At 40.5% G+C, this 26,633-nt stretch overlaps 2 protein-coding genes across 3 annotated transcripts in view; one reads left to right on the top strand and one right to left on the bottom strand.

Annotated features, from left to right (window-relative positions):
• Positions 1–1,345: 1,345 nt before the first annotated feature.
• Positions 1,346–10,777, bottom strand: gphb5 (glycoprotein hormone subunit beta 5). Of its 2 annotated transcripts, XM_084013808.1 has the most exons (5): positions 10,674–10,777; positions 5,589–5,718; positions 4,927–4,977; positions 4,288–4,465; positions 1,346–1,642 (listed from the first exon to the last, which is right to left on the bottom strand). In XM_084013808.1, the coding sequence occupies exons 3-5, from the start codon at positions 4,953–4,955 to the stop codon at positions 1,451–1,453; spliced, it is 399 nt and encodes a 132-aa protein (XP_083869934.1). In that variant the 5' UTR covers positions 4,956–4,977; positions 5,589–5,718; positions 10,674–10,777; the 3' UTR covers positions 1,346–1,450. The 2 variants fall into 2 exon arrangements, with proteins under 2 accessions (XP_083869934.1, XP_083869933.1); XM_084013807.1 differs by lacking the exon at positions 10,674–10,777 and having other exon boundaries at positions 5,589–7,154.
• syne2b (spectrin repeat containing, nuclear envelope 2b) overlaps positions 9,227–26,633 on the top strand; it is a 138,137-nt gene continuing 120,730 nt past the window's right edge. The window contains exons 1-3 of the mRNA XM_084013806.1: positions 9,227–9,243; positions 15,183–15,303; positions 21,490–21,551. Of these exons, the coding sequence (XP_083869932.1) occupies positions 15,222–15,303; positions 21,490–21,551 (144 nt within the window). The 5' untranslated portion in view covers positions 9,227–9,243; positions 15,183–15,221. The remainder of the gene's footprint in view (positions 9,244–15,182; positions 15,304–21,489; positions 21,552–26,633) is intronic.

The raw sequence follows: 26,633 nt of genomic DNA, 5'->3' as shown, positions 1-26,633 counted from the left end.
AACGATGAAGAAGCTCCCTTACTGCAAAGATGGCAGCACATATAACAAAAACAAGGATTTATTTGTTGAGGAGTCAGCAGTCAATGACGGTATTAAAAATAATCTGAGAGGTCCTGGATCCATGAATGAGCAGAGAAAATATCAGGCTGATGGGTGCAGCAGTATGTGAGATTATCTGTGGACAGACGGACGGACACACACACGACCCGGACGCATGAGCTCCCCACGTATTGCTTTCTGTTTAAGACAAAACTTTGTTGATTTGAGACTTGATTCGAATATTTTATAGTAAACAATGTCCTCTTGTGCTCAGATATTGCTTTCAGTAAAAGGTGGGGGGGGGAATTATATTGAAAATAAACACATCTCAGGACTTTTGTTTTGTTTTTTGTTTTTTTATTTTGGTGAAAAGTACAGGAAATCAGGAGCCCCAATGATAGAGAACAGCCACCCAGACGTTTGCAGCTCAAGCATAAAGACTAGCGGAGCCAGAGGGAGACCCGGGGAGGGCTGGTTCTGGTGGGAGGAGTCTAGAACCCGTTCTCCATGGGAACCGTGGGTGTGCAGACTCAGTTAATTAAGCGCGCTAACGAGTCTACGGGTCACATGCTGAGGCGCCCATCGACAACTGATTGTTCTCCGAGAGACTAATTATCAATTATGTCAAACATGGCAGCCGCTGTAGTTTTAATGTCACGCTTTAACAAGAACAGATGCTAATGAATCCGTGGAAGATGTCACAGGTGGAAAGATTAGACTTTAAAATCATATCAAAGATATCTTGCTTTGGCATTTAAGCAGAATACTGAATCCCTACAAGCTTCAGGGCCGTGACCTCTGACCTCCCTGGGGACCAGTGTGGGGAGAATCATAGAGGGATTATATATATATATATATATATATATATATATATATATATATATATATTTATAATTATAAAAAATGACTGCCATGACAAATGCCATTTAAAATTAGAAAGACAAGGCCAAAAAGCAGGTTTTGCATGTATGAAGTATGAACAACGCAAAAAGGGTGAAAGTGAAAGTAACTAATAAAGTCATTTTGCTTTCACTGTCATTCACTGTTTATACTCGAAACAACAAAAAGTACATAAACCTCGTATTCATTAGCCAGGAGAAGGATAATTATATTTTTTAATTCTTAATGTTGGTTCGCTTTTAGGTGTCTTTCCTCCAAAAAAAAATCTGTCATATTACAAGAAAAAACATTTGTTTGTTTTTTTGTTCCAACAAACGTCTCACCCTCCATGTGAATCTCATATTTAAAGTTTATATGTATATCATTATAAAAAAACAAAACACATTTTGTACTTGTATACAAAATATTAAAACCCTCCAAGAAAAGAGTTGAATTAAAAATGTACTCTATCTAGTAATCTTTTAAAAAAAAGTGTATTTTCTCTGCTGGTCAGACAGACAGGTGGTGCTGGTCAGACAGACGTGATACACTCGGTGGTGCTGGTCAGACAGACGCCACAGTCGCACCTCAGGGCGACGGGGTAGGTGAAGGTGGGGTCCACGTTGGGCAGACAGTTGGGCAGCTTCACGGAGACCAGACGGGTCTCGTTGTAGGTGCAAACCCGCTGGTAGGACTCGATGAAGGGCGGATCCAGGACCGGCTTCTGTTAGTACCAACACAGAGGGTTAATAATGATTACAGGTGGTGTAAAAGACCCTGAACAAAGGAATAATAATGATAATAATGATTTCAGGTGGTGTAAAAGACCCTGAACAAAGGAATAATAATGATAATAATGATTTCAGGTGGTGTAAAAGACCCTGAACAAAGGAATAATAATGATAATAATGATTTCAGGTGGTGTAAAAGACCCTGAACAAAGGAATAATAATGATAATAATGATTTCAGGTGGTGTAAAAGACCTTAAACAAAGGAATAATAATGAAAAGTTTATTATTGACTGTGTCAATTCTACTTGGATCTATTCTTCGGGCCTTTATAACTTATTGATGCTGTTGCAAAGCGCCAACAACCTAAATCAGTCAATTCCTAAATAACAATGAAGGTAATTTTGCCGCGTTTGCTATAAATAGCACATCGTTAATGTTTCCATCGATATGTGGGATTGCGGTGAAACCTTCTGAATGTGATATTTATTGCGGTGCTCGGGTTTATTGGGTCGTGCTCGTGTCCTAATGAACATTTCCTGTCTCATGAAACATGCAGAAGCTGCATTGTTTATGTCATTTTACAGCTAGTTGGCTCTTTGCAGCTCATTACTCCAACGACTGTCAATATTCATACGCCGCCCTCTGCATTGTGTCTGTGCATCATATCACTGCACACTCATGCACAGGGGTTTTCTGCTTCCATACATAACATACATACATGGAAATACATGCAAAACAATCACTAATCCAGTCTGCCTGCTGCAGAAGAGCTATTAGAGAAGAGCTGATTAACGAATGAACGTAGTTTCTCTCACATTTAGAGATCTGATGGATTCAAAAACTAATGTACAATTAATGCACAAAGTGAAAAAAGATTCTTCCCAATTAAAGTGAGTCTGAATGTGTTTTCAAAGACAGCTGAAGTTAATTTGTAGAATAGTTTTGAAATTAAAATGTGCAAGTTCACATCTCATAATGCAAATGCAAAATGCAAATTACTAGAAATTCATTTCTTTATATTTTTATGTCAAAATTGAGTCATTCCTTCCAAACAAAATATGACTTGTACTTATGTAAGCTACCAACCGATTTCAACCAATAACATCACCACCAATCAATCAATCAATCTGCATCTTTCAGCGGGTCAGCGTGGAGGATTTTGGCGCCATCTAGTGGCGAGGTTGCCGATTACAAACAACTGAAACTTCTCGTGAGAGAACTATGATGGCCAACATCCATGAATCAATCAAACTGCAACTTTTAGCAATAAGGGAGGTGTGTGTGTGTGTGTGTGTGTGTGTGTGTGTGTGTGTGTGTGTGTGTGTGTGTGTGTGTGTGTGTGTGTGTGTGTGTATTCAGTTACACTGGGAGTTTATGCCAGTACAGAAGATAAAGACTAACTAACGTTTCACTGGGACTTTAATATATTTTTAAAAATAAGATGATTTACAATTATAAAACGGAGGTATTTGAAGTGTTTTTATGAATATTTGTTTTGAACTTATCATTTTTTATTTAATTATTATTTGTTTCAGTGTATAAATCTAAAGGAAACTAAACAATACCGAGTTTAAAAAGGTAATAAGCGACACCTTTTCTTTTTTATTATTATTATTTATGTATAAAATCATCATACAACATTTCAAGAGAAAGAAAAATTATATAAACAACAGCCTACAGTAACTTTGAAAGTCTCTTTTCCAGCAATAAATCTCATGTCACAGTAACCTGATATAAAAAAATCCACCTTATTAGACTTCTTTTTTTTGTCTGATTTTTAGCTCTTAATTTGCACAGCGGATTTGCAAACCCCTGCAAAGCTTCTCGTCATGTGTTTGTCGTCGTTGAAGGTGAGGGTGTAAGATCCTGGAGCTGGACCCCCGACCCCCCTAACTGTCTGTCCTACAGCGAGACGCCGCCTCCCTCCGCTGCATTGTGATCTCCCTGTGGAGGACAGATGAGTGTCCTCCCCGAGGAGATCCAGACGCACAAAGCAGAGCTCCGGCCTCCTGCTACACTGCAATAATAAACCAGAGGCAGAGTCATGAGCTCTCTAATGCCTCCTGTCACTGAATACAATGAACCAGATGAAACCTGAGATTTTCACAGCATTTCTTTTTTTTCTCTTTCCAGTGTTGTTGCTGCTGCAATCACGACGCGGCGACTTCTGAAATCCAATTGTGTCGTTTATGCACTTGAAGCATCGTTAAGGAAACCGCCGCCGTCACTTCAATCTCTGCTGAATTCCACGCCGCTTCCCCCGGTCGTTAACTCGATCTCAGCGCTCCCGTCCTCCTGCCGGTATAACCCTGAACGTTGCCTGTCTATCTGCTCTGATGTGTCTGTCTATCTGCTCCATGGTCCAGCATGCAGACCTCGCTCTGACCTCTGACCTCCCCGTGGTGGGAGCAAAGCCAAACAACACATTTTCTCCGTGGGGGAATGTCATCATCCATATCTGTACTATCACAGCACTTGTCTCACCCGTCTGCCTGTCTGTCTCTCTGTGTGTCTGACCCTCCGACCGGCGAACGAACGCCTCTTGTGTAAAGTTGTCATCTTTGCTTATGTCACCCTCCTCCTCCTCCTCCCTCCTCCCCCCTCCTCTCTGTGTGTACAGTAGAGCTGCCTGCTCACCTCCCAGGTCTCACAGCGCCCCCAGCAGGCGTCGGTGGTGACCTGCAGGCCTCCGCAGCCGGGCTTCTTAGCCTGGAAGGTGAACTCCCGCACGGCACAGCCGATGAAGCGCCGCAGGTTGATGGCCGACACCCGGCGGAGGGAGACGCAGAGCAGGAGCAGCACCAGACCAGCTCTCCTGGGGGGAGGGGGGGATTTCTGAGTTTTAATCATCAGGTGTAAAAAAAAAAAAAAAAAGTGTCCCTCAAGACATCCTATATGATATTACTTTTAACCACAATTGTTATAATGCAGTCAATAACTCGTTTTTCTTGTGACTGTCAATTTTGAAAAATCCTTTTTGTATTACATTTGTTACATTACATTTTGCTTTACTACATTTGTACACATACTTACTCAACTTCTTTACTGAAGTAAAAGTGAAATGTACTCAACTTATCAAGTAAATGTATCCCTATGAAGGACATTTCTACAAGACTGAATATTAATAAGGAAAAAAATGGACAATTCCCCTCAAATGCATTAAAACTAAAGTATCAAGCCTGTTTATGAAATTGTGTAATATATATACAGTATATTATATTATATATTATATATGTATACACACATATATAAAGCAGTAAAGCTGAACTCACTCACCATTGTGACTTCTTCCCCTGCAGGATCATCTCGGCTGTGACTCAATACACACTAAAACACACACACACACACACACAGGCCTGCAGGATCAGTCTGTCTCCTCAGACCTGAACTACTGTATTCTCCTCAGACCTGAACCACTGTATTCTCCTCAGACCTGAACCACTGGATTCTCCTCAGACCTGAACCACTGTATTCTCCTCAGACCTGAACCACTGGATTCTCCTCAGACCTGAACTACTGTATTCTCCTCAGACCTGAACCACTGTATTCTCCTCAGACCTGAACCACTGTATTCTCCTCAGACCTGAACCACTGGATTTTCCTCAGACCTGCACCACCTGCTCATGGATGAGACAGCAGGAGCTGGTTTTTATCATCCAGGGTCCTGCCAATCAGCCTGAAGTCCTCACCTCTCTCTCTCTCTCTCTCTCTCTCCCTCCCTCCCTCCCTCCCTCCCTCTCCCTCCCAGACTCCCTGAATCCCCTGGAGGCCCTTCTACCTGTCGCTGCCCATCTCCGTTCACCCACCGGCTCGTTTCCCACTCCATTAGCTCGATTAAGGGGGAAAAAAGACTCTACTCTTTTGTTCCCAGTCGTCCACAGGAGAGAGAGAGAGAGAGAGAGAGAGAGAGGGATAACGCTCTCAAACACAGCTCCTACCTGAGCGTCTGCTCAATCATCCAAGCTCAATTAGCCGGCTCGGCAGAGAGACTCCGACTCCTGTCCTCACATGCAGACCGCCGTGACATCACCCCAACTCTTCGCCTTATTCTGCCACTTTTGTCTCCCACTTTTTAGTGACATTTCCATCACACACACACATGCAGAGAGAGAAAGCTGTCAATTACTCATGATGTGTCTTGCAGGCACGGTAAAGCTTCACTTAAGAGACAAAAAAAAAAAAAAAAAAGCATGCGTCAGTCCTCGCAGGAGACAATGACAGGAGGGGGAGGAGGACAAGGGAGAAGGAAGAGGAATAATTGATTTGGGTGAGTAAGCACCTCATCAGAGAAATTACCGTCGTCTGAGGGCCCCGCGGGCAGCCTGGGGATCCTGCTCTCCAGTAGTTTCAGGAAATTAATCTTTAAAAGTAATGTTGGAAGTTGAGGCCGAGCAATTAAAGTTAGATTAGAAACGTTTAAGGAGGATGAGTCTGGGACATGTTCAGATAGACCCTCCCTCCAGATAGTCTCCTCCCTGCTATCAGGGACAATCAGCCATCTGGAGGCTTGTTATTGAACAGTGTGCAGGGCTGTGGAATAACACGATGCGTGTAACTGTGATTACAATGAGAATGTAATGAATGAATGTGGCTCTGAGCCTAAATTTACACACTCCTGCCTTTTGTGCAATTCTTTTGCGGCTTTTCGAATGAAAGAATCTTTTGAACATTTAGGGGTTTTTTGTAATCATGCTTCATGAACCTTTATAGGGGAATTCTTTTACTTCCTTTGAGTCATCCTGGCTAGTTGGAACCGGCTCCAGGTCTGAGGTCAGTGTCATTGCCCTTATGCAAGGCTGAGGTGTCTTAGTGAGCTGTTGATCCCACATTTATTCACTCACTTTGGTCATTTTGTGTCTCATTGTGATTATTTTGTGTCTCTTTGTGGTTGTTTTATGTCACTTTGTGGTTGTTTTGTGTCACTTTGTGGTTGTTTTGTGTCTCTTTGTGGTTGTTTTGTGTCTCTTTGTGGTTGTTTTATGTCACTTTGTGGTTGTTTTGTGTCACTTTGTGGTTGTTTTGTGTCTCTTTGTGGTTGTTTTGTGTCACTTTGTGGTTGTTTTATGTCACTTTGTGGTTGTTTTGTGTCACTTTGTGGTTGTTTTGTGTCACTTTGTGGTTGTTTTGTGTTTCTTTGTGATTGTTTTGTGCCTCTTTGTGATTGTTTTGTCTCATTGTGGTTGTTTTGTGTCTCTTTGTGATTGTTTTGTGTCTCTTTGTGGTCGTTTTGTGTCTCTTTGTGATTGTTTTGTGTTTCTTTGTGATTGTTTTGTGTCTCTTTGTGATTATTTTGTGTCTCTTTGTGATTGTTTTGTGTCTCATTGTGGTCGTTTTGTGTCTCTTTGTGGTTGTTTTGTGTCTCTTTGTGATTGTTTTGTATCTCATTGTGGTTGTTTTGTGTCTCTTTGTGGTTGTTTTGTGTCTCTTTGTGATTGTTTTGTGCCTCTTTGTGATTGTTTTGTGTTTCTTTGTGATTGTTTTGTGTCTCTTTGTGATTATTTTGTGTCTCTTTGTGATTGTTTTGTCTCATTGTGGTTGTTTTGTGTCTCTTTGTGATTGTTTTGTCTCATTGTGGTTGTTTTGTGTCTCTTTGTGATTGTTTTGTGTCTCATTGTGGTCGTTTTGTGTCTCTTTGTGATTGTTTTGCGTCTCTTTTATTCTTTTTGTGTCTCTGACACTTTGCCTGGTCAGTAATCCATCCATGCTCTCAAGGTCCACTTACTAGTTTTTTTTCTGGGGCTTTTGACCAAGTCACATTGTGAAACAGAATACCATGGCGGTTGTGTCAGCTGTTCTCATATAATCAAAGCTTCAAACACTGGGAGATCCTGGAGGTTTTGCCCGGCAGTAACATGATGTAATGCTGACCTCTGGTGCTGTCTTGTAGTACTAAGCACACTTATCTCAGCAGGTAAATTAATTCTTACAGTGATGGGTTGTTTCTTTTTACCTTCTCATTATTTCTACTTGTAGTTTTAAATGTGCTCCATAATGAACTGTTTGTGTTGTGTTTGTGTGTTGGTAATGCTTTACATCTTGCTGGAACATTTTTCTTGTTTTACACCAAATGTGGACATCATTTTATGTGAACATTTCTGGCTGAAATTAAAGGTAAAGGATTGATGCCGCCTCTGTTTGACGACATCATTTTTGATACGTGTCCTTTTCTTTGTCTTCTGTCTTTTGAAACTCTGTATTCATATTTGCCACTGTTTACTTATTGATTTTAATGTGATGGGTTTGTAACTACGGAAGCGCATTGCATTCACTGGATAAAAAAAAAATTAGACGCCTTATCTCGTAATTACGAGAAAAGATCTCGTAATTATGAGATCAGGATCTCGTAATTATGAGAAAAGATCTCGTAATTATGAGATCAGGATCTCGTAATTATGAGAAAAGATAAAAGATAGTCCTCTCTCAGTGGCAATGATGGCGCTATCGCAGTTAATCTGCTATTACCACCTTCTCGGCTTGAGATACTGGGAAATTTTGAGGTTTCTGGAAATGAGGATGGTTTCAATATCAGTATGTCAACACTGCGCACGCATCTCAAGACGTTGGGATTCCTGATCTCATAATTACGAGATGTTTTCTCATAATTACGAGATTTTTTCTCATAATTACGAGATCTTTTCTCATAATTACGATATCTTTTCTCATAATTACGAGATCATGATCTCATAATTACGAGATCTTTTCTCATAATTACGAGATAAGGCGTCTAATTTTTTTTTATCCAGTGAATGCAATGCGCTTCCGTAGTAACCCGCCAAACGATGGCGCGCTTGCGCAGACACAAACGTTTCCTCTGCGGCGAACGGGCGAAAGATGTCGAATAGTTATTAATACGAAGTTACGTAATAACGACGTCGCTTTGTGCCGTTAGAATGTTTTAAGAACGTGTGGACGGGAAAGAAATCCGCAAAAGTGTTAAGCTAAGTAAAGTTCAGTTAGCTAGCGAAGGGATATCGTGATAATGCAGCTAGCTTATGTTAGCCGCGGCTACATTTCGGTAAAAAAAAAAAAAAAGCGTTACAAGTCTCGACACCGTCTATTAAGGACGATATGTTTTTTTTTAACGGTCAGATAAAAGAAATGGCACGGCAGTATACGATAGTTGCCTCAACGCAGTAAGCTAATGTTTGGCTACTAGCTAGCATGAGTTGGCACCTAGCTAGCTAACTTTAGGTTACAGACATGGTTAGCTTAAATTGGCTTATTTGTCGCTGGTCTGTTTTTTTTTATTTATTTCGTTTCAGATTGAGCTCAGATGATAACATTCACTTGTTGGGGTTATTATTTTTAAACCAGGTGACAGCCTCCACTCACAAACTGCTGGAGCTGGGTGTGTGTGTGTGTTGAACCCTGAATGGTTTCTATATTTACTCCCTGTGAGGATTTTTTTTTTTTTTGGCCCGGTATGGCTCTGGCCTCTCCGGTGACAGTCCGGCCCCGGCCTGGAGCTCTGCAGACCGCAGATCTGTCACGCTACACGTCAGGGTCTCATCTCCACCAAAAACTACTAACAGAGTTTTTCTGCATTGGAAATCATTACTGGGATCTGCATCTTCACCAAATCACAAACTGCATGTAAGTTACTTTAATCTTCTTTAAATGTAGTTTGTCCAGTTTGAAAGAATGCATTGACTCTCACTGTTATCTGGTGTGGAAGGTTACATAACCCAGCTTGTAATTGATCCCAGGTATTATCGTGTAATTGCGGTCATCCCGTGTGTTTCTTCGACCGTGTGCGTTTTGTTTTCTACACTCGTTAAACCGCTTTCTATGTGCTTCATTTATATAAAAAAAAGTCCTCTGGTCTTCCTCAAGGACTCGTTGCACGGCGGCTGAACTGATCTGAGAGCAGCCGTGCACGTGTTTCCCTGCTGCTATTTTTAGGACCCTGACAGCTTCATAATAGCGACTGTCTCACGTTCCTTCAGTGAAAGGGAGTTCACTTTGTACCACTTGATAATACTGCAGTTATGTTTAAAACATGTATTACATACGAGATTAATGTCCTACACATTTTGCATGCTTTACTTATATTTCCTTAAAAGAAAAATCTATTTTAATGACCCTTTCAGTCTTATTAGAGGGACATTTTATTGCATCGCCCACAATTTAAAACACTTGCTTCACACTTTTGTTTTTTATGATGAATGCTTTGATAGGAATTTAGTTAAAGGGAAATTCTTAATAACATTTTTTTTTTAAAGTGACAGGGAGTTTTTAATTTGGCTTCCAGACTTTGTGACTCATGTGATTTCAAACCACTAATGCTGTTTGACAGTTTATTATTCCACCCTTCAACACTTTTTAAGCTATAGGGCTCATTGTACCACTACTGTGCTGTTATTATGTGATGTAGTGAAGAATATCCAAATGCGTAATCTTCTCTGTGCCTCATGTCAATTATTCTGCAGTTACTTTATTTTTTTAAGGGTTACTGTGTTTGTCTCACCATTGCTTTCTGGTAGAAACATGTTTGTCCAAGTTCAGGCTGAGTGTAATGTTGGGCACATACTTGCTTTGCACGTACTTGCTTGATGAAAAAACAGAAATCCAGAGATTGCGTTTTAGCTTGAGAGTCCGTAGAACAGTTCTGTTATAGACCGTTTATTCTGCACTCCCCAGCTGTGCCGAAGCAGATGAACAACATTGAGACATCCCACCTACTTAGGTGATAACAGTAATGGCCTGAAAGTCATCGCGCTAAGAACACCGGATTAGAAATGCATATCGTGGCATGCAATGGTAGTATGACCTGCTTTGATTGGTGACATACAGACCTGTTGCATGGTCACATGCCAAGGTTAGAGGCTGCTGGTCAGAAGGGTTGAATCAAGAGCATTCAGGAAAAGGCTGGCTGGGGACTATCACTAATACCTGTCTTTCTGCACGTTACTTCACATTGTTAGCTGATTTTTTTTTTCTTTCTCTGGAGCACATTCTCCATGTTTGTTTCTGTTAATTTTTCTCATATTTATTTTTTTAGTAAAAGTTTGGGTAAAACTCACCCAAGATATACCTCAGTGACCTGTTGAAAATGTCCAGATGTCGTGTATTTTGAATATGACATTGCGCTGAAAGTGTGCCTGCAGGATCTTGGTCCAACTTTTACCGTCAGTGTTGTGTTTGGAGCTCAATGAAAGCCGGGGATTGCCTCTCCCTTTTTTGTTATCATATCTTCCAGGGTGTGTCTGAAACAGTCCATGTGACAGGTTCAGCCACACAGACGCTGTTGATTTATGCCCCAGGATTAGACAAAGGAGTACAAAGACCTGCTGGAAATCATTCAGAGAACTATAGCGAGTGAGTCACGGCATTGTCGTTGAGAAGGAACCACCAGCAGAGAACCTGAAGATGCGCGGGAATGTGGTAGATGCGGTTTTCCACAGGTGTTTGTTTACATCTACTGTAGAAAAGTGGATGTCAAGTGCTTTTGTTCCAGTATATCAAATCTGTTCATCTCAGTGTTCTGTGTAGGCGACATTCTAATACTTCAATTCATGTTCTGTTCATTTCTGTCGGACTCTTGTGTCGAGGTTGAACAGCAGCATGGAAACTAACCTAACAAACTGTATTCTCCACATTTTAATAGTTTTGTTTAAATATGCATGGGGTATTCTTGCCTATTTCTTTGGGTCATGCTTTAAAGAACATGCAAGAAACAAAAATGATAATAGCAATAACTGTAGCTCTTGTAAGCCAATGCCTGCTATCAGTAGCGGTGGTATTCGTCAGTCACCTCACCATTTGATTATTAAACAATGCATCACTATGCATCTCTATTTTTGATTTAAATATATTGAGAATCTTTCCGTCAAATCTTTCAAACCAATTCATATTTGTAGGATGCAGATCATCTGCTACATTTCTTATATAAAATGTGTAAAGTTCTTTGCAGAATGGTTCAATAAAACATTGCGATGCATCGTAGAATCGATTATTTCTCTCACCTCTAGCTATCAGGCAATCTGGAACTGTTAAATCAGCTGGCTTGTGGGACTGAAGTGTGAACATTGAATGAATGCAGCATATAGCGCAGCAGACAATGATAATGTGTGCATTAACATACACACACGTGTATTTAAAAAGCATTTAATGCTGGTGTCGCAGCCTCATGACGCTCCCCCTCCCTGTGCTTTTTCCACAACAGAGTGCTATGTGTGTCGCTGCCCTCTGCCTTGTTTCTACAATTAGAGCTGACCGGAGAGACTTGTGACTTTGGCTGTCTGTCTCGCTCTCCTGCCCTTCTGTATGTCTGCCCTTTCATTCTCTACCTGTCTCTCACCCGTAATGCTCTTGTTACTCTATCTGTCTCTTATTGTCTGCCCTTTAGGTTCATTTCCTCTCTGCCTCTGTCTCTTCTTCATTCCTTTATCCGTCTTCATCTCTTGTACCTGACTGGATTTATTCACCTCTCCTCTTTTTCGGAAATGTTTTCTTTGCTTTGTGACAAACACAGGGAACCATTAAACACTAAAGGGCACTTGAGAGATGGCAGACCTCTGCCAAGGCCAAACCACTTCAAAATGCAATGGGCTTTCCCTTCAACCGTGCTTCATCCTTCTTCCACGGAGTTTTATGAATATGCAGGCCGGAATTTTTTTTTTTTGACAAACCCACAAACAAACTGAACTGAAAACATAAGCTCCTTGGTGGAGGTAATAAAACAAATAGCATAGTGCTTTTTATGCAGTAATAACACAAAAGAATAATCAATCAGACTTCAACTGCAAATACACAAATGGATCATATATTGTTGTTTTATATGCATACATAACTTATTTGGTTTCATTCTTTATATTTAATACTTTTATACTTATTTGACTACTCATGTGTATAGGGCTTATTACCTTACTATGTTTATAGGCTCTTCATTTATGAGCACATGACTCTCTTTCCTTCTTTCTCTTATGGAGCAATTACAGCCGGACTATTTCCTTAAGGGATTAACAATATATTCTGATATCACATTAATTTTGCCAATAAGTCAAAGCTGATGGACGGTGTTTCCCCGATGTCAATGATACGTTTGAATCCTCAACAGAGCTAAACTGCTAGCAAACCATGATGGAGTTAATTACAGAGGACATCTGGTGCGTCAGCCTGAGTTGTTTGGCTTTTTCATTAAGAATCATGACGTGTACAGCGATGCGTGATGACCTTACACACGTTTGTTTTTACTCCGACAATGAAGCTGCAGTTCTCTCCTTCAAATGAAATCTGTGTTCGAGTCTCATGATGGTTTCCTATTAGTTACTCTCTACGAGTCGTAGGCTGTGGTTTCACATGTCTGTTCACACTTGTGATTGGATGCCACAGAACTGCGTCTGCATGTATTTCCACTCGTAACACTTCTGATATATCTCATGGTCAAAGGAGCCGCTCTGAAGTGGTGGATGGATTTCATTTCTTATAAATTCAAGTCATTTTTGCTGCTTACTCTTCTTCCCCGCAGTATACATATGGACTTCTTTTTTATTAAAGAATAGTCGCGAACAAAGCTCAGCTATTTCGGTGACAAACATATTATCCTATAAAGTCTTCACAATAAAAGTCCCCTGTTATTACTTTATGGAAAAGCTTTTCTTTTAAGCCACAAAAGTCGCATTGAAATCCCCCCATCTCTACCTCCCGCCTGCTCTTAATACTCTCTCATTTCCACTCCCCTTGCAAAGTTTCATGCCTGCAGCTGACATGAAGCCTTGGGATAGTTCAGATGCCATGCTGTAGCGGTTTAACCTCCACGCACACAGCGCGTTGTTGTGTAGAGGTTGAACAGCAGCACAGGACTCACCTCAAACAAGCAGCAACAACACAATTACTCCACAAGTTATGAGCTTTTGTTTTAGTGCACCTCAAGGCCAGATGCAGTGTGACCAGTGGGATGATACAATTATTTATTTTAACATTTAAGTATTTGAATTTCCTCCAGTAATGTTGTGATTTTATTTATACCAAACTGGTATTTTAAAAATCAAATTATGCTTTTACAGGAAGTTGATTGACATAGGGGGGCTGTGTTACTTGTAGCCCACTACACATAAAGTCAGTGATAGGAAGACAGAGCAGCCACAATCATTTGTTCAGCTTATAGGCTTATTGGCTTTTCTTATTTCCACAAAATCTTGAACTGTGCAGACGTGCCGTACCATTAATGCTGTTGTGATGTCATTACCTCTGCCAAGGAGTTTATGATTAGCAGGATCTCTCAATACTTAACAGATTTTAGTAAAATTTGGTTCAACCATTTTGCACTGCATTTAATAATAATAACTGTCTTATCACTACCTGTATTTTAATGCACAACTGAAACAAGATGCAGATAAAACTTTACTCATTTTAGCCTGATGAGACGGCTTTGACCTTTTTTAATGGCCTCATATTTGTAAGCCCCAAGCAAAGAGAACTGTGCTTGCAATTGTTCAGTGTTACAGGAAATAAGGCATCAGGAAGTTTATAAGCTCCCACCTCTCCGTCAGTACAGGCAGCTTCAAACTAAATGAACAGCTACTATCTGACATTTGTTCTGACATATTAATGAAGCTCGGTGCCATTTAACACCATTTTAATTTAGCTTCAGTCACCTGTCTCTTCTCCTAAACTGTCATGTTTGTGATCAGCAGAAGAAGAAAAAACACATTCTGGTCAAATCAATTGTGTAATTGGTTTCGGCAGGCGAATTTGGAACGATGTCACACATTTTTCCCAGTTCACTAACTCGTATCCCAGGGCAAGACGCAACAAGTCAAAACACAGCCCAACACCCGGCACCCTTCATCCAGCACTCACCCTTCAGCCATTCAACTGACAGAGCAGTGTGTCGGTGCTCCATAAAAGATGATAAACTCAACCTGAACTGTGTTTCAGAGGTGTTTCTGCTGGTGTGTTGAAAAGGTCTTTGTGCGACTGCTCAACTCAAGGTCTCTGGAAATGTTTGGCTTTTTCCTGTCCTTTGTGTAATCTGTGTTTGTTAGCTTTTGTTGCTTTTTAAATCATTATTACACAAAGATTTTTCAACAAAGGCACATACCTGACATTTGCCTGCATGTTTTTTAAACCGTGTAGGTCCAGGAAGATTAAAACATGCCATGCCAGGAGATTTCCCTTGAGATTTGGTTTATGAACAATTAAAAAATTGGATGGGTCTGTTCCGTCCATCCATCAGTCCTAATATTTCAGCTCTGACCGGTGTGATTTTTAAAGAAAGTTTGTGAAATTATAGTTTTAATTGCTCTGTAATTTTAAAAATGACACAGATTCGTCTGAGGTGGACGCTACACATTGGTTTAATTGTGCATCATGCAAAAATCACCTGGTTGCATTTTCACAATATGTTGGGGAATTTTGTCTCTTTGCTCCATTTGCAACATGCAGAAATGAAATTTATAGAAAGGATATCTTTTTAACAGGAAGTCAGCCAGACATTTCTTGTCATCAAACTTTTTAATGAGTGATTTTGTTGCCCTCGCTTCTTAAGCTATACTGAAGTGCACTGACTTTTCCCCTCTCTTCTTCAGAGCGCTGCCATGCTGCCGGGAGGCCGTCAATGAGAAAGCATGTCGTCAGACTTCACAGATGATCTGGTGGAGAGGGGGTCCATCCCCCTGGACATCGACAACATCCACATGCTGCTGCAGGGTCAGTCGCTCCACGCTTCTGCTCAGCATTACTGTTTCTGACTGTGCTTTCTCGTGATAGAGTTATTTCTTTGAGATTTGTTGTTTTATTTTCTGTGTTATTTGAAATGGAAGAGCAGGTACTTTATTTTGTGATTTGAATACTAAAGCTTGAGTTTAATGTTTCTCACCTCCATTGTTTCTCGCCCTGAGAGCAGTTTGTAAAACGAAAGGCCCCTCATCTCGGCTTCAGTGTCTAATCTTTGTTACTGTGGCAACGTGATAACCATAAAGCAACAGTTATGAGTCACACTCAGGAGAGCAGTTTGATGAATCCGTCTCGGTCCGCTGCCGGCTCCGTCCTGTTTCACTTTTGTCACTTTTTTTGAGGTCATGCTTGGTGTAATGTGCTGAAACCGAAGCCCCTGATCTCAGAGAGACGTGAGTCATATTGCAAAGGGCCATCCGGAGGGACGGAGCAGGAGGCTTGGAGAGACATGATAAACGTTTCTCGCTCGTTAAGTCACTGTCTCCCGGGGCGTTTTTTGAACATTTGGAGCAAAGCTGTGCCGGGGTCGTCTTTTGATCCCGTTCTCACTGCCTGTACAACATGTACAATTATTCTCAATGTTACAAGTTTGTTTTTTTAACTGGTGTGTCACTTTCTCTGTGAGATTTTTGCATTTGATCTCTAGTTTGATGAAAGTTTTTCTGCAGACATATTACAAGCCCGACGTTAGCGAGGGCCTGGTCGAGAAAGTGTGTGTTTGGTGATTTCTACAAGAGTTGCATTTTTTGGTTTTGGATGGCGAGCACTTCTGTTCTGGAAAGTGCTCAGAAAACCCTTTTTATTGTCAATATACCTAGGAAAGCCGAACATTGTCTGAATGGCCTCTGTCTCTAGTTGGAGGTCGTAAAGTTTCATAAGGCTATGATTATCCTACATGTCAACAGGTCATTTTATACCGTGAGCTCAAATTTCAACAAAATGGTCTCACTGTGTTAAATTGCTACTATGGCAACAAACATCATCACACTTGAATATTGAATCCACCAGAGTCTCAGCCTTCCAGTCTTACCCAATCCATGCAATTCCAAGACTATTTAAGGACACCAGTATGCAGAAATATCCAAACACCCCATTTTAGAAATGGCTAAAATAGCACATTTATATTGCATGCAAAAAGAACTGCCCCAAGTGGCATGAGATCAGCATGAAGAGGAATAAAAGTGAAACTCATGGGTTCTGTAAAAACCCATTTTCATTCGGATGTCTTGAGGTCAGAGGCCAAGGGGTCCCTTTTTTATTTTTCTATTCACCCTCCTTCCCAACATGCTAGAATGACCTGGTTGGTATGCCTTAGGTTGCCAGGTTTAATATGAAACCAATGTCTTCACTAGGCTTAAAAGCCTGTTAAAGATGGGAATGTCTGCCGTCCCATGGTTCTCTGAGGACACGTGGATCTCCACATGTAGAACACAGTGTTTTTCTTTTTATTAGAGCCTTAGAAACAACTGGTACAATGTGCAGGATGGATGATGTCATCCTAATGCCCTTATGACAAGCCAGCGTGTTATAGACTGGAACGGTCTTGTTTCATCTATATTTCAAATGCTCATCATGAAAGTACGTCAATAAAGACGCACTGTGTGTGTGAATGATGTATTCAGCGTTTGCATCAGCGGGGTTTAGCGAGGATTCTTCACAGTACATGTAATGTGGCTTTTTGTGTGTGATGCTTTTGAAGTGATGAACTGTGTCGGAACAGACGGATGGATATGTGCGTCATGGCTATGCAGAGGCTCTTTGTAGAGAACATGTGATGTTTGATGTAGACTGTGCGTGTGTTTTATTAAGTTATTATCAGGTGAAAGCACTCCAATAATCATATTAATCAACTAGCTTTAGAGAGCTTTAGTATTAATTGTTCATTAAATTTAACCACATGGACGAATAGCTGATCTAAAACAAATCCTTTTGCTGAGTCTGATAAATTACGTTGTATTGTAACAGTTAAAATAGAAACATATCACAATGTTAATGGTTTTCCCAGCCCTGGTTTAGCCCCAGTTTAGTCTGCTACTCATGTGTAGAGGTTTCGTTAGGTTAGGTCAGGTAAGATGTCATTTTCACAGCATGTGGAATTTGATTTTCGCCCTCATTTCCCAGCTTTATATAGCATAACTTACACAGGAGGCTGCAGGAGGGCAAGCTTCCTGCAGGTCTTGTTTCAGCAGGCCTGAATCAGTTAGATTTTAAAGAGGCGGAGCCCAGCTGATCTCACCTGCCTCGCTGCAGGCTGGAAATGTGGACTGCTAGCTGGCTAGACAGGAGGAACTCTAACATGTATTTCAGAACTCTTTTTCTCCTTCATAGATGACGGGTCTGCAAAGTTTGCAGTCGGTGTGGTAAACAGCATCTTTACTAGATAGTGAAGGCTGGTTTTAGTTGATTTGCATCAGATTAGGTTGACCTGGAAACATTCCCTGCTGAGTCAACACGAGTGATCCCAGCATGGGTGAGTTCTGTTATTTGTCTCTGAGGTAGTGATTGGTGCAGAACAAAACTGTATAGGATGTGTTGCACAGGCACAGTATAATTCCATAGTATAATAGAAGGTGTTATCATGTTACCCTATAGGTGCTATAGATATATGCAAACCCAACGTGGTGAAAGTCTCAACATTTGTCAAACATAAGATGTCACTCTAGAATAGAGAGATTTAATCTCATCATACACTTGGATACTTTTTGAAAATATGCTCTGCTGAGAACCATGATGTGCCTATTTTTTTTATTATTATTATCAGCAGATAAATCAAAAGTCAAACACAGGCTTGTTTTTCTGTTGAAGTAAAGTTTGTTCTTAGGGCCAGCATCTGTTTGGACATGATAGGAAGAAAATATCTTTCCTTCTAACTCATGCATGTATCCACCTCCTTTAGTCACCCCTATTAGTTTTATAACGTGTTGCCTCCTATTAAAAGATATAATATTTTCAATTTCTGAGAGGCTTGATTTAAATACAGAAACACAAAGTGAGAGCTTGGCTCCTGTCCAGAGAGGACACCTTTTATCAGTCGCATCGCCCTGAAGGCAGAGCTTTGCTGTGCCACTGAAGACAAGTAAATTAATGTCCTTTACAGGAAATATGATTATAAATTACTGTGGGGAAAAAAATAAATTCCTATCAATAATAAAAATAATCATCAGCAGCCACCAGTCAGATACTTGATCATTAACTTTCCACTCTACCAGACACAAAATAGGGCCATTAGTTTTTCCACAATCCTGCTGGCAAACAATCAAACAATAACCTCTTGGGTGGAGGTAATTAGTGACTTTGCACAATGACAAAACCACTAATTACCTTCATCGAAGAGGTTATTTTTCAGGTTTTTCTTTATTCGCTAGCTTGGAAATAGGCTAGCAGGCTTATTTAGAATATTAAGCAACACTGTGGTGTATTTAGACTAGTAAATCAGCTGTGTTCTACAAGGTGAGCTACCTAACACTAGTAGCATCAGCAGAGGTAAGGGGCTATCACCTGAAAAGCCATCCAGCAGAGTTGTTCCCGCCCACTTTGTTTTACTGACCATGATCCTGAAATGTTCCAGTCCAAGTTGAGTTTTCAGAGTCCTTTAGAGTTCTGAACCAATCGATATAGTGCAGAAAGATACATTTAATGACCAGAAAATAAAGTCAGACGTACTGGACTTGTGTTTGACATCTTTGAACTGTGGATCGTGTTGTTTTCTGCCAGGAATTTAAAAAAATTCAGTTGAAATAAATCCCAGAATTCCATTGGTTAGTACGTGGCTACTGTAACATTCAAATTGTGATTATAACCATCAATTATAATTTTACAACATGATGTTTAATCTCTATTGAGATGGAAGTGGTAATTTGCTACTTCCTTAAATTGACAGTATTTGTGTTTCCAATGAATCTCTGTTATGGAAATAGCGTTGATTCATTTTTAGGAGGCGCTAAAAACGGTAGCAGTGACTCGAAAGCGCTGTGGTCACAGCGACCAAACGGGTTCGTTTAAAATAATTATAAGTGTGGCACAGCTCTCTGGTTTCTTCATCCTCTTCACTAACCAGCCGGGAACTCTAGAAAACTTTAGGTTGCTCATCATTTTTGTGGGTTTGATTCGCGATCAAAACTCAGAGGGTTACGTCGCTTTAGAAAACCCCTTATCTTTGATGATACTGGTTTATTTATAATAAGACGGGGGCTCCCTATGATCAAGATTAGACTGCAAGTGACCTGAAGCCAAAGGTGGCCTGCTGTTAAACATATTAAAGCAGAAAATAGTCTGTAAACTACCTCATAGGACCAGACAGCCTGAAGGAGAGTTAGAACGCAGCGTGGACGAGGAAGGACCAATCGCCTTTTAGCCGCTATAGCAAAGAAAGTGACCTGAAGAACTAGTGGATTAAAGTTAAATATTATATATTAGTATTCAAGAGATGAGGGAATTTAGAAACAATCAGTGGAAGAAAGAATTGGAATAAATCCTTGTTGATGGTATTCATAGCTCCTACATCATAACATAAATGGCATTAGTTATTACTGTTGTTGATGTTTTACAACCATTTATTTTTAAAAAGCAGCACTAGAGACTGAAGGTGACTGTACATTTTGGAGATACTGCATGCGGTTTTTAATCTGAGAGTAGTGGAAGTTTAAAAAAAGCTCAGACTGATATGTTTGTTGAGTCAGGAAGTTGATTTTTCTTGATTTGAGGACAATGTATGAGGACTGGATCATATGTGAGCCTCTTCATACCGTCAGTGACCTGAATGACTTCATTGAGCTTTACGATGGTGAGTGGTGGGAAATGAACAGACCAAATCTGTTTTTACTTTACACTCTGGTCTTTATTATCTGAATGCTGAACCCCTTTCTGTAGCCTGTCTCAGATTATTGTAATTGTTTTTATTAATGTAAGTTTGAATTTGTTGATTTTCCTTAAAGGGAACTGTATTCTACAGCATATATGCTGCAGTACCACGCTCCACCTGAACTGTTGCTGTGTGGGGGGCGCTGTTTAAATTTTTTTTTTTTTTTAAAGATGTTTAATGTGATATTTGGCTGCAAATATGAAAATAACTATCAAATAAATCACATAAACTGTGGTATCGTTTCAGTATTGGCCCAAAAAAACAAACCAGTTGATGACAGCCGATATATTCATCCGATTGCCCGACCTGCATGTATGAAATGTCTTATTCCGATGCATGCACTTGCAGGGGAGTTAAAGTCAGTATATGTGTCAGTAAACTACATTCAAATTATATTGTAAATCTCCTTTAAGGGCTTTTTAAACTGTACTGCACACGTACAGATGTCTGTGTGTGATGGTTGGTTGGTTATGTGTTTTATCTGTTTGTGCCAACTTATTTTCAGTGGCTTTCTTTCATTATTGTGCTGAAGCTCTCTGCTTGTTCAGGCAACACACAGACCACATACCTCAGTTTTTTTATTATCATGCCCAAAGGTTTCCCAAAGCAATTGTCCAAAGCTGTGGGCGTTACAGTAATAACATGCCTTTAAAAGGCAACGTTATTCTAGTTGTTGGCTAAATTCACAATAGGTGTACACATTTCCTTGTCTGCCTGCTGTTTAAATGAATTGAACTGAGCACTTTGATACCTTTTGTGAATTTGCAGAGCTATTTTGAGGCCTTCAGCTGACTCGAGTAAACAAACGTGCTTCCATTAGGTCTTCCATAGCTGGAGGTTTGACTCGTCTCTTTTTGTTTCGCCCTCAAAAGGAACCATGTTTTTACTGCCACGTAGACCAATGAATGCATGTTGAGTTTACAGTTCACTTAATTTAAATGACAATATGTCTGACAGCGTGTATGAAAATGACTGAGATCTGCTCCCGCTTTGGTTCAGGGGAAGGAGGTCACTCTTAAAAAGAAAGCAACATTGACTGCGTGACAAAATCCTCTGCTTTTGACTTTCGAGTAGTTGATTATGACCATTGCTGTTACTTTTCTGCAGTGTTGTCCAGTCCACGTCGGTGACATGACATATACATTACACTCACTGTTGCTAATAATATTAGCAATCCAGGACATATAAATAATGCGTGACCTTCATGCCTATGCTTTAAATCTGCACTACTTGAGTGACTGTTTTGATGTGACGATAGAAATGTGGGACTTGACAATGTGTTTCTTCTTCCTCAACAGTGGAGCAAGAACAGATCCAGAAGAAGACCTTCACCAACTGGCTCAATGCTCAGCTGGCAAAGGTGAGTCACGTCTCAACGCCTCATGATCATAATCTTTTAGTACGCTTTCTGTTGCATCATACCACTTGTTTGTGTGATATGGCTTCTACTACTGCTGAAATGACCCACCTTGCCCTCGGGGAGAAGTTAACCAGGAGTTATCCAGTCACAGCGCTGTAATGTATACACGGTTATCTCCACGCCCTAAAATGAGTTGATGCAGCTGAATAACAAAGTGCAGGCGTGAGAATTGTTTGTCTGGGGTCGTAAAGGCAAAGGCATCCACACATTGTGTTCACACTATATTAAGAACATCCTTCCTGACAGCAAAGTGCAGCTCCTTTTGCAAAATTGGTACCTCAGTTTGTAATAATAATAAAAAAAATCCCTCTACCTTCAGTTCATTTACCTCCTAAAAGCATTTAAACTGTACATCCCTGGTATTTTTTACCCTCAGGGGCGAATTTGCAACAGCCGGCTGCTCCATCAAGCAGCCATGCACGAAAGATATGATAATACAGCACAAACACGCACATACTTTTTTGCAGTTGAGTGCAATTTGCCCCTTTTTTTTTGCATCCAATTCCAATAATCCCTGTTGCAAAGTAAAAATGTGCTTGAGAGCAATGAGTCTAGGAAATAATAATTGCATTTGCAAGTTTTTTGGAGACATTATTTGAGATTATTAAATACCTGCAGGCATCCCCCAGCAGCAGAAACAATAAGTGCATATTCCCATTTAAAATTACGCTGTGCACATTAACCACGAGGAACAACAGCGTAACTTCACTGATTATTTAAATCTCAAAAATGACATATAGGGGAGCTTTCTTATTTTATTTTTTCATGTCATTGCATGCTGACTGCTTCCCAAAATAAATGAGTTTCTCTCTAATTTCACTGTAACTGCGTCTGGCTATTAGTGCTGCTCTTAAAGAGTTTAACTGTTTTTGCAATGATGCAGGTTTGCATAGAAATCTTGTGCCACATTTCTTTGTATTACCTTATTTAAAAATATGGAAATGGCACAGGAGCACCGAGTTTGTTTGGGCTGCATTTAACTTTTTCCTGGTGGTGAGAATTATACGGTTAATTTAGTGGCCGCAAAATCCTTATTGTGAACGCCTGTCATCAGGCACATCAGCACATCTGCTACCTCTAAAACACTAATGTGTCAGCTGACAGCTTTGTGGTGCTGCTCATGTAATATCAAACCTTCTGCAAGAGGAGACACACATCCGTTTAGTTGTTTTCCCAGTGAGCAGCTCGTGTTTACAGGAAATCCAGCTGGTCTGAATTTGTAGATTTGGTGCAGGCCACTTGTGTTTTTCTCAAACTGCGTCCTCCCAACACGAGTCAACAGCAGAGTGTCAGCGCTCTCTACGCCTCACGCTGGCGGTCAGCTGGGAGTGTGACGGCGGAGGACAGTTGGGGTGGAGGTGGGGAGCTGTGTACATAAATATAGCATTGAGGAGCAAGGTTCACAGCACAAAGACAGACAGCAACAGACGGGCCTCCCCCTCCCACCGACCACACCCCCTACATCCACCCACCGGACGTCCACCCGGCTCTGGGCTCACGTTGGAGTCAGTGGGTCTCTTTCATTTAACTGAATACTGGAGATAATTAATCCTCTTGGTTGGTTTTTCACATTAGAGCTCACAGAACAATAGTACCCTGTTTCACATGCGAATAGGTCTCCTTCCATAATGCTCCGTGTCTGCTCCAGGCTGACATTCAACAGGCATATATATTATTTATTTAATACTATTTTATGACGATGATCCCTGGGACCTTTTAAAGGACTTGTTTTTCTCCTGTTTGTCACTTCTGGAGGTTAATTAAGGTCTGCTAGATTCCTATTAAAGATGATTTGCTGCTTAAAGGCCTAAGGCAAGAGACACAAGATGTGTATCGCTGTTGTTTGTTTTTTGGGTTTTTGGTGGCATTTTTGATTGCAATTTCTCAGCAGATTTTTGTACTGCAACTGTGCACACACAATTACCCTCGAGGGGAGAATCTTTTCATGACTTCTTCTATTTTATATTATCTTAAACAAACATTTTTGGAAATCATTACATGTGGTTATTGCAGAATGAGTCCAAGATATATACTGCACAGTGCTCTGATGGACAATTACGTTATGGCAACACCTCAAATACTCCAAGTATATCTTTGGCATTTCTGCGCTGCAACATGATACTTGTTGATAAGTATGCCAAGTCGTATAGATCTAGTTTAACGGTATCCCTACTTATCTGTGCTTGGAACTGAATAGTAAAGATATAAATGTTGTCTTGATTGCTTCAGAATTGATTTCAGTTGTTGCCATCACCTTTTATAACTAGTGCTTGTAAGCAAGGGCGTAACTTTGAGTTGAACATTATATATATATATATATACACACACACACACACACACACACACACACACACACACACACACACACACACACACACACACACACACACACACACACACACACACACAGGGCCTGAAGTTAATTCTTTGGCCACCAGCCACTGTGGCAGGTTGGGTTTACCAGCCCAAATAGTTTGTGCCTAAAATAAAGGTGACCGACTCAGAAAATGCATAAGAATGGTTCTTGAACTTGTACAGAATACACATTAAAGCGTGTGCAAGTGTTCTTTTTAGGACTTGTGGTCCTTAATTGCCTCTAACTTTAAGTATTTTGTCCCGATTACAATGGGATTGTAGTGTTTCCCACAGGATCTATGGAGACTATGGTGGGGGGCTTGCGATTCTCTAGGGGGGTCCGGGGGCATGCCCCCCCGGGAGAAAATTTTGAATAATTTAATTTTAATGCATCAATTTGGTGAATTCTGAGAAACAAAATATGACATATCAATTACTGACCAGCGAGTAGAATTCAGCGAGAAAGCGAGTGACGGGCGAGTAGCGACGTATGTGAACGGGGCTATACGCACACGCACTGTCAAACTCGCCGGCTGGGGGGGGCTAACTTTTGTTCAGTAACATGATTTGACTCGTGAGTGGTGGCACTGGAGCCCTAGCAGTAGCTACCTCCTGTTGGGAAGATACTTTTATTCTTTTGCTTTTTTTCTCGTGCTTTCTTCATACCACTGCTGATGCTTCGTACACGTACGGGGAGAGACCGGGAGAGACAGGAGAGAAGCGCAGGTCCGAGCAAGATGGGCGAAACCAAATCTCAGAGCGGGAGGGGGCACAGACAAACGTCACTATTTTTTGCTGGTAAATTGAGAAAATCTACCACACTGTTGTGATTATAATGCTTAACATTCAATATCAATAATTATGATATCATATTGGGTGGGTTGTGGTGGCTGGTTTGGATTATTGGGTGGGTTGCAACCCACCCATCCCCCCCATAAATTACGCCTATGCTTGTAAGTATCTCTTGGCAATCAGTTATCGTTGCCTTCATAAAGCACACAAATCTCGATGATGCAAACTGTAAAACTCCTATAGTCATAATTATTCGGAAGAAGATTAACGCATCTTCAAAATCTCAGCTGCTCAGAAACTTAACAAACAGCCTTGTTATGAGCTTGACCACCACGTGCTTGAAAAGTCAAACTGATTTTAATTGGATGTCACAAGGGGAAAGTCATCCTTCAGTTCGAACCACATGAACACGGAACATTCCAAAGTCGCAGATTTTCTGTTTGCACTTTTAGTTCTGATTCCCAACTTGTAAACAGGGCTTATTGTATAAACACTTCTGAGCAACCGGAACCAGATGTAGAGAAACATGTCTGCATCGTAACTTTCTTTTCTCGGTAAAGGCTTCAGCTCTCTGCTGCAAAGTTCTCCTGTGACGTGATTGCACACAATGTCAACGCAAAGACGCACATTTGCAAAGGGCAAATTTCCTGTCATTCGCGCTAGAAATTCACGTCACGCTGTGTTGCTAAACGACTAATCATAAATGGAGATCCACACTCACACTTTAATATTAGTGTGTCGTTTTCAAGGTTTGAGAAGTGCTTGGATGTAGAATAAAGGTCTTGAAATGTGTGTTGTATGTGATGACATCTATGATAGAACAGAGAAAAGAAGATCTCCATATTTGAGGGACTGAAAACAGCATTTTCTGACATTTCTTTATGAAAAATGACTTTTGATGATGAACAGATGATGAAAATAGTTGGTGATTATATTTCTGTGGATCTGTTAGTGGAATTAGTTTTCCTTTCATTTGTGGTCCTTCTGTAAAAAGCTGTCTCCAAACATCATGTTGGTTGTTTTGATGAACAAGTACAATAATAAGGAGACTGAATACTGAGTATTGTCTACAAATATGTAGTTTCCCACAGCTGTAAAGTGCTGGAAAAGCATGAAAATGCACCTTGAAATGCTTGAAAAGTGCTTGAATTTGACGTTGAAAAAGGTACAGGAACCCTGATATTAGTCCAGAGAGTGTCTGTGGTCCCCCAGAGGTCTAGATAGTAGCTCACATTAGTCCAGAGACCAGACCAGACTATGTGGAGGAACCAGAGAGTGTCTGTGGTCCAAACAACAATGTTGCTGCCCTCTTTATGATTAGATGTTCAATCTGAGCCCCTATACAGAAAAGCTGTCTGCTTCTCCTCTTGCAGTCAGACCTAACAAAGCATGAGACCTTTTAAACATCGCCATCATTACGTAGTTATTTCTGCATCCCTTTCTCAGTGTATTGCATTCGTCAGTCTTGCTACACACAGTGAATACAGCTCAGTGAGACTCACCGAATACCTCATGTTATGAACTTATTAGCCGGCGTATCTGGGACTTCACACTATGTACAAAGCAGCAATAGTAGTTATTTCAGCCATTATGGATGAAACCTTGTCTGTGTGCCCCCTCCCCTTCCTCTCGGGGGCATCCAGCGCAAGTCATGCGAATAAACACAAATGATCCTGCGGTCGTAATTGCGTGAGTAAAGTGACGCGAAAAATTGCTTCACATTCGGTTTGAACAAAGCATTAGTGTTTTATAATTAATAACAGACTTTCTGAAAGACAAGATTAACTGCTGTGTTTTCATATTTATATTCTTTACATTTTTATATTTTATCTATCTATCTTATCGCTGCAAATGTAAACATACATAAAAGCAAAC

The sequence above is a fragment of the Eutrigla gurnardus genome (assembly GCF_963514095.1).
Source record: "Eutrigla gurnardus genome assembly, chromosome: 7".
Taxonomy (NCBI): Eukaryota; Metazoa; Chordata; class Actinopteri; order Perciformes; family Triglidae; genus Eutrigla; species Eutrigla gurnardus.
Note: the sequence above shows the minus strand (reverse complement) of the source record. Positions and strands in the feature narration are given on the sequence as shown.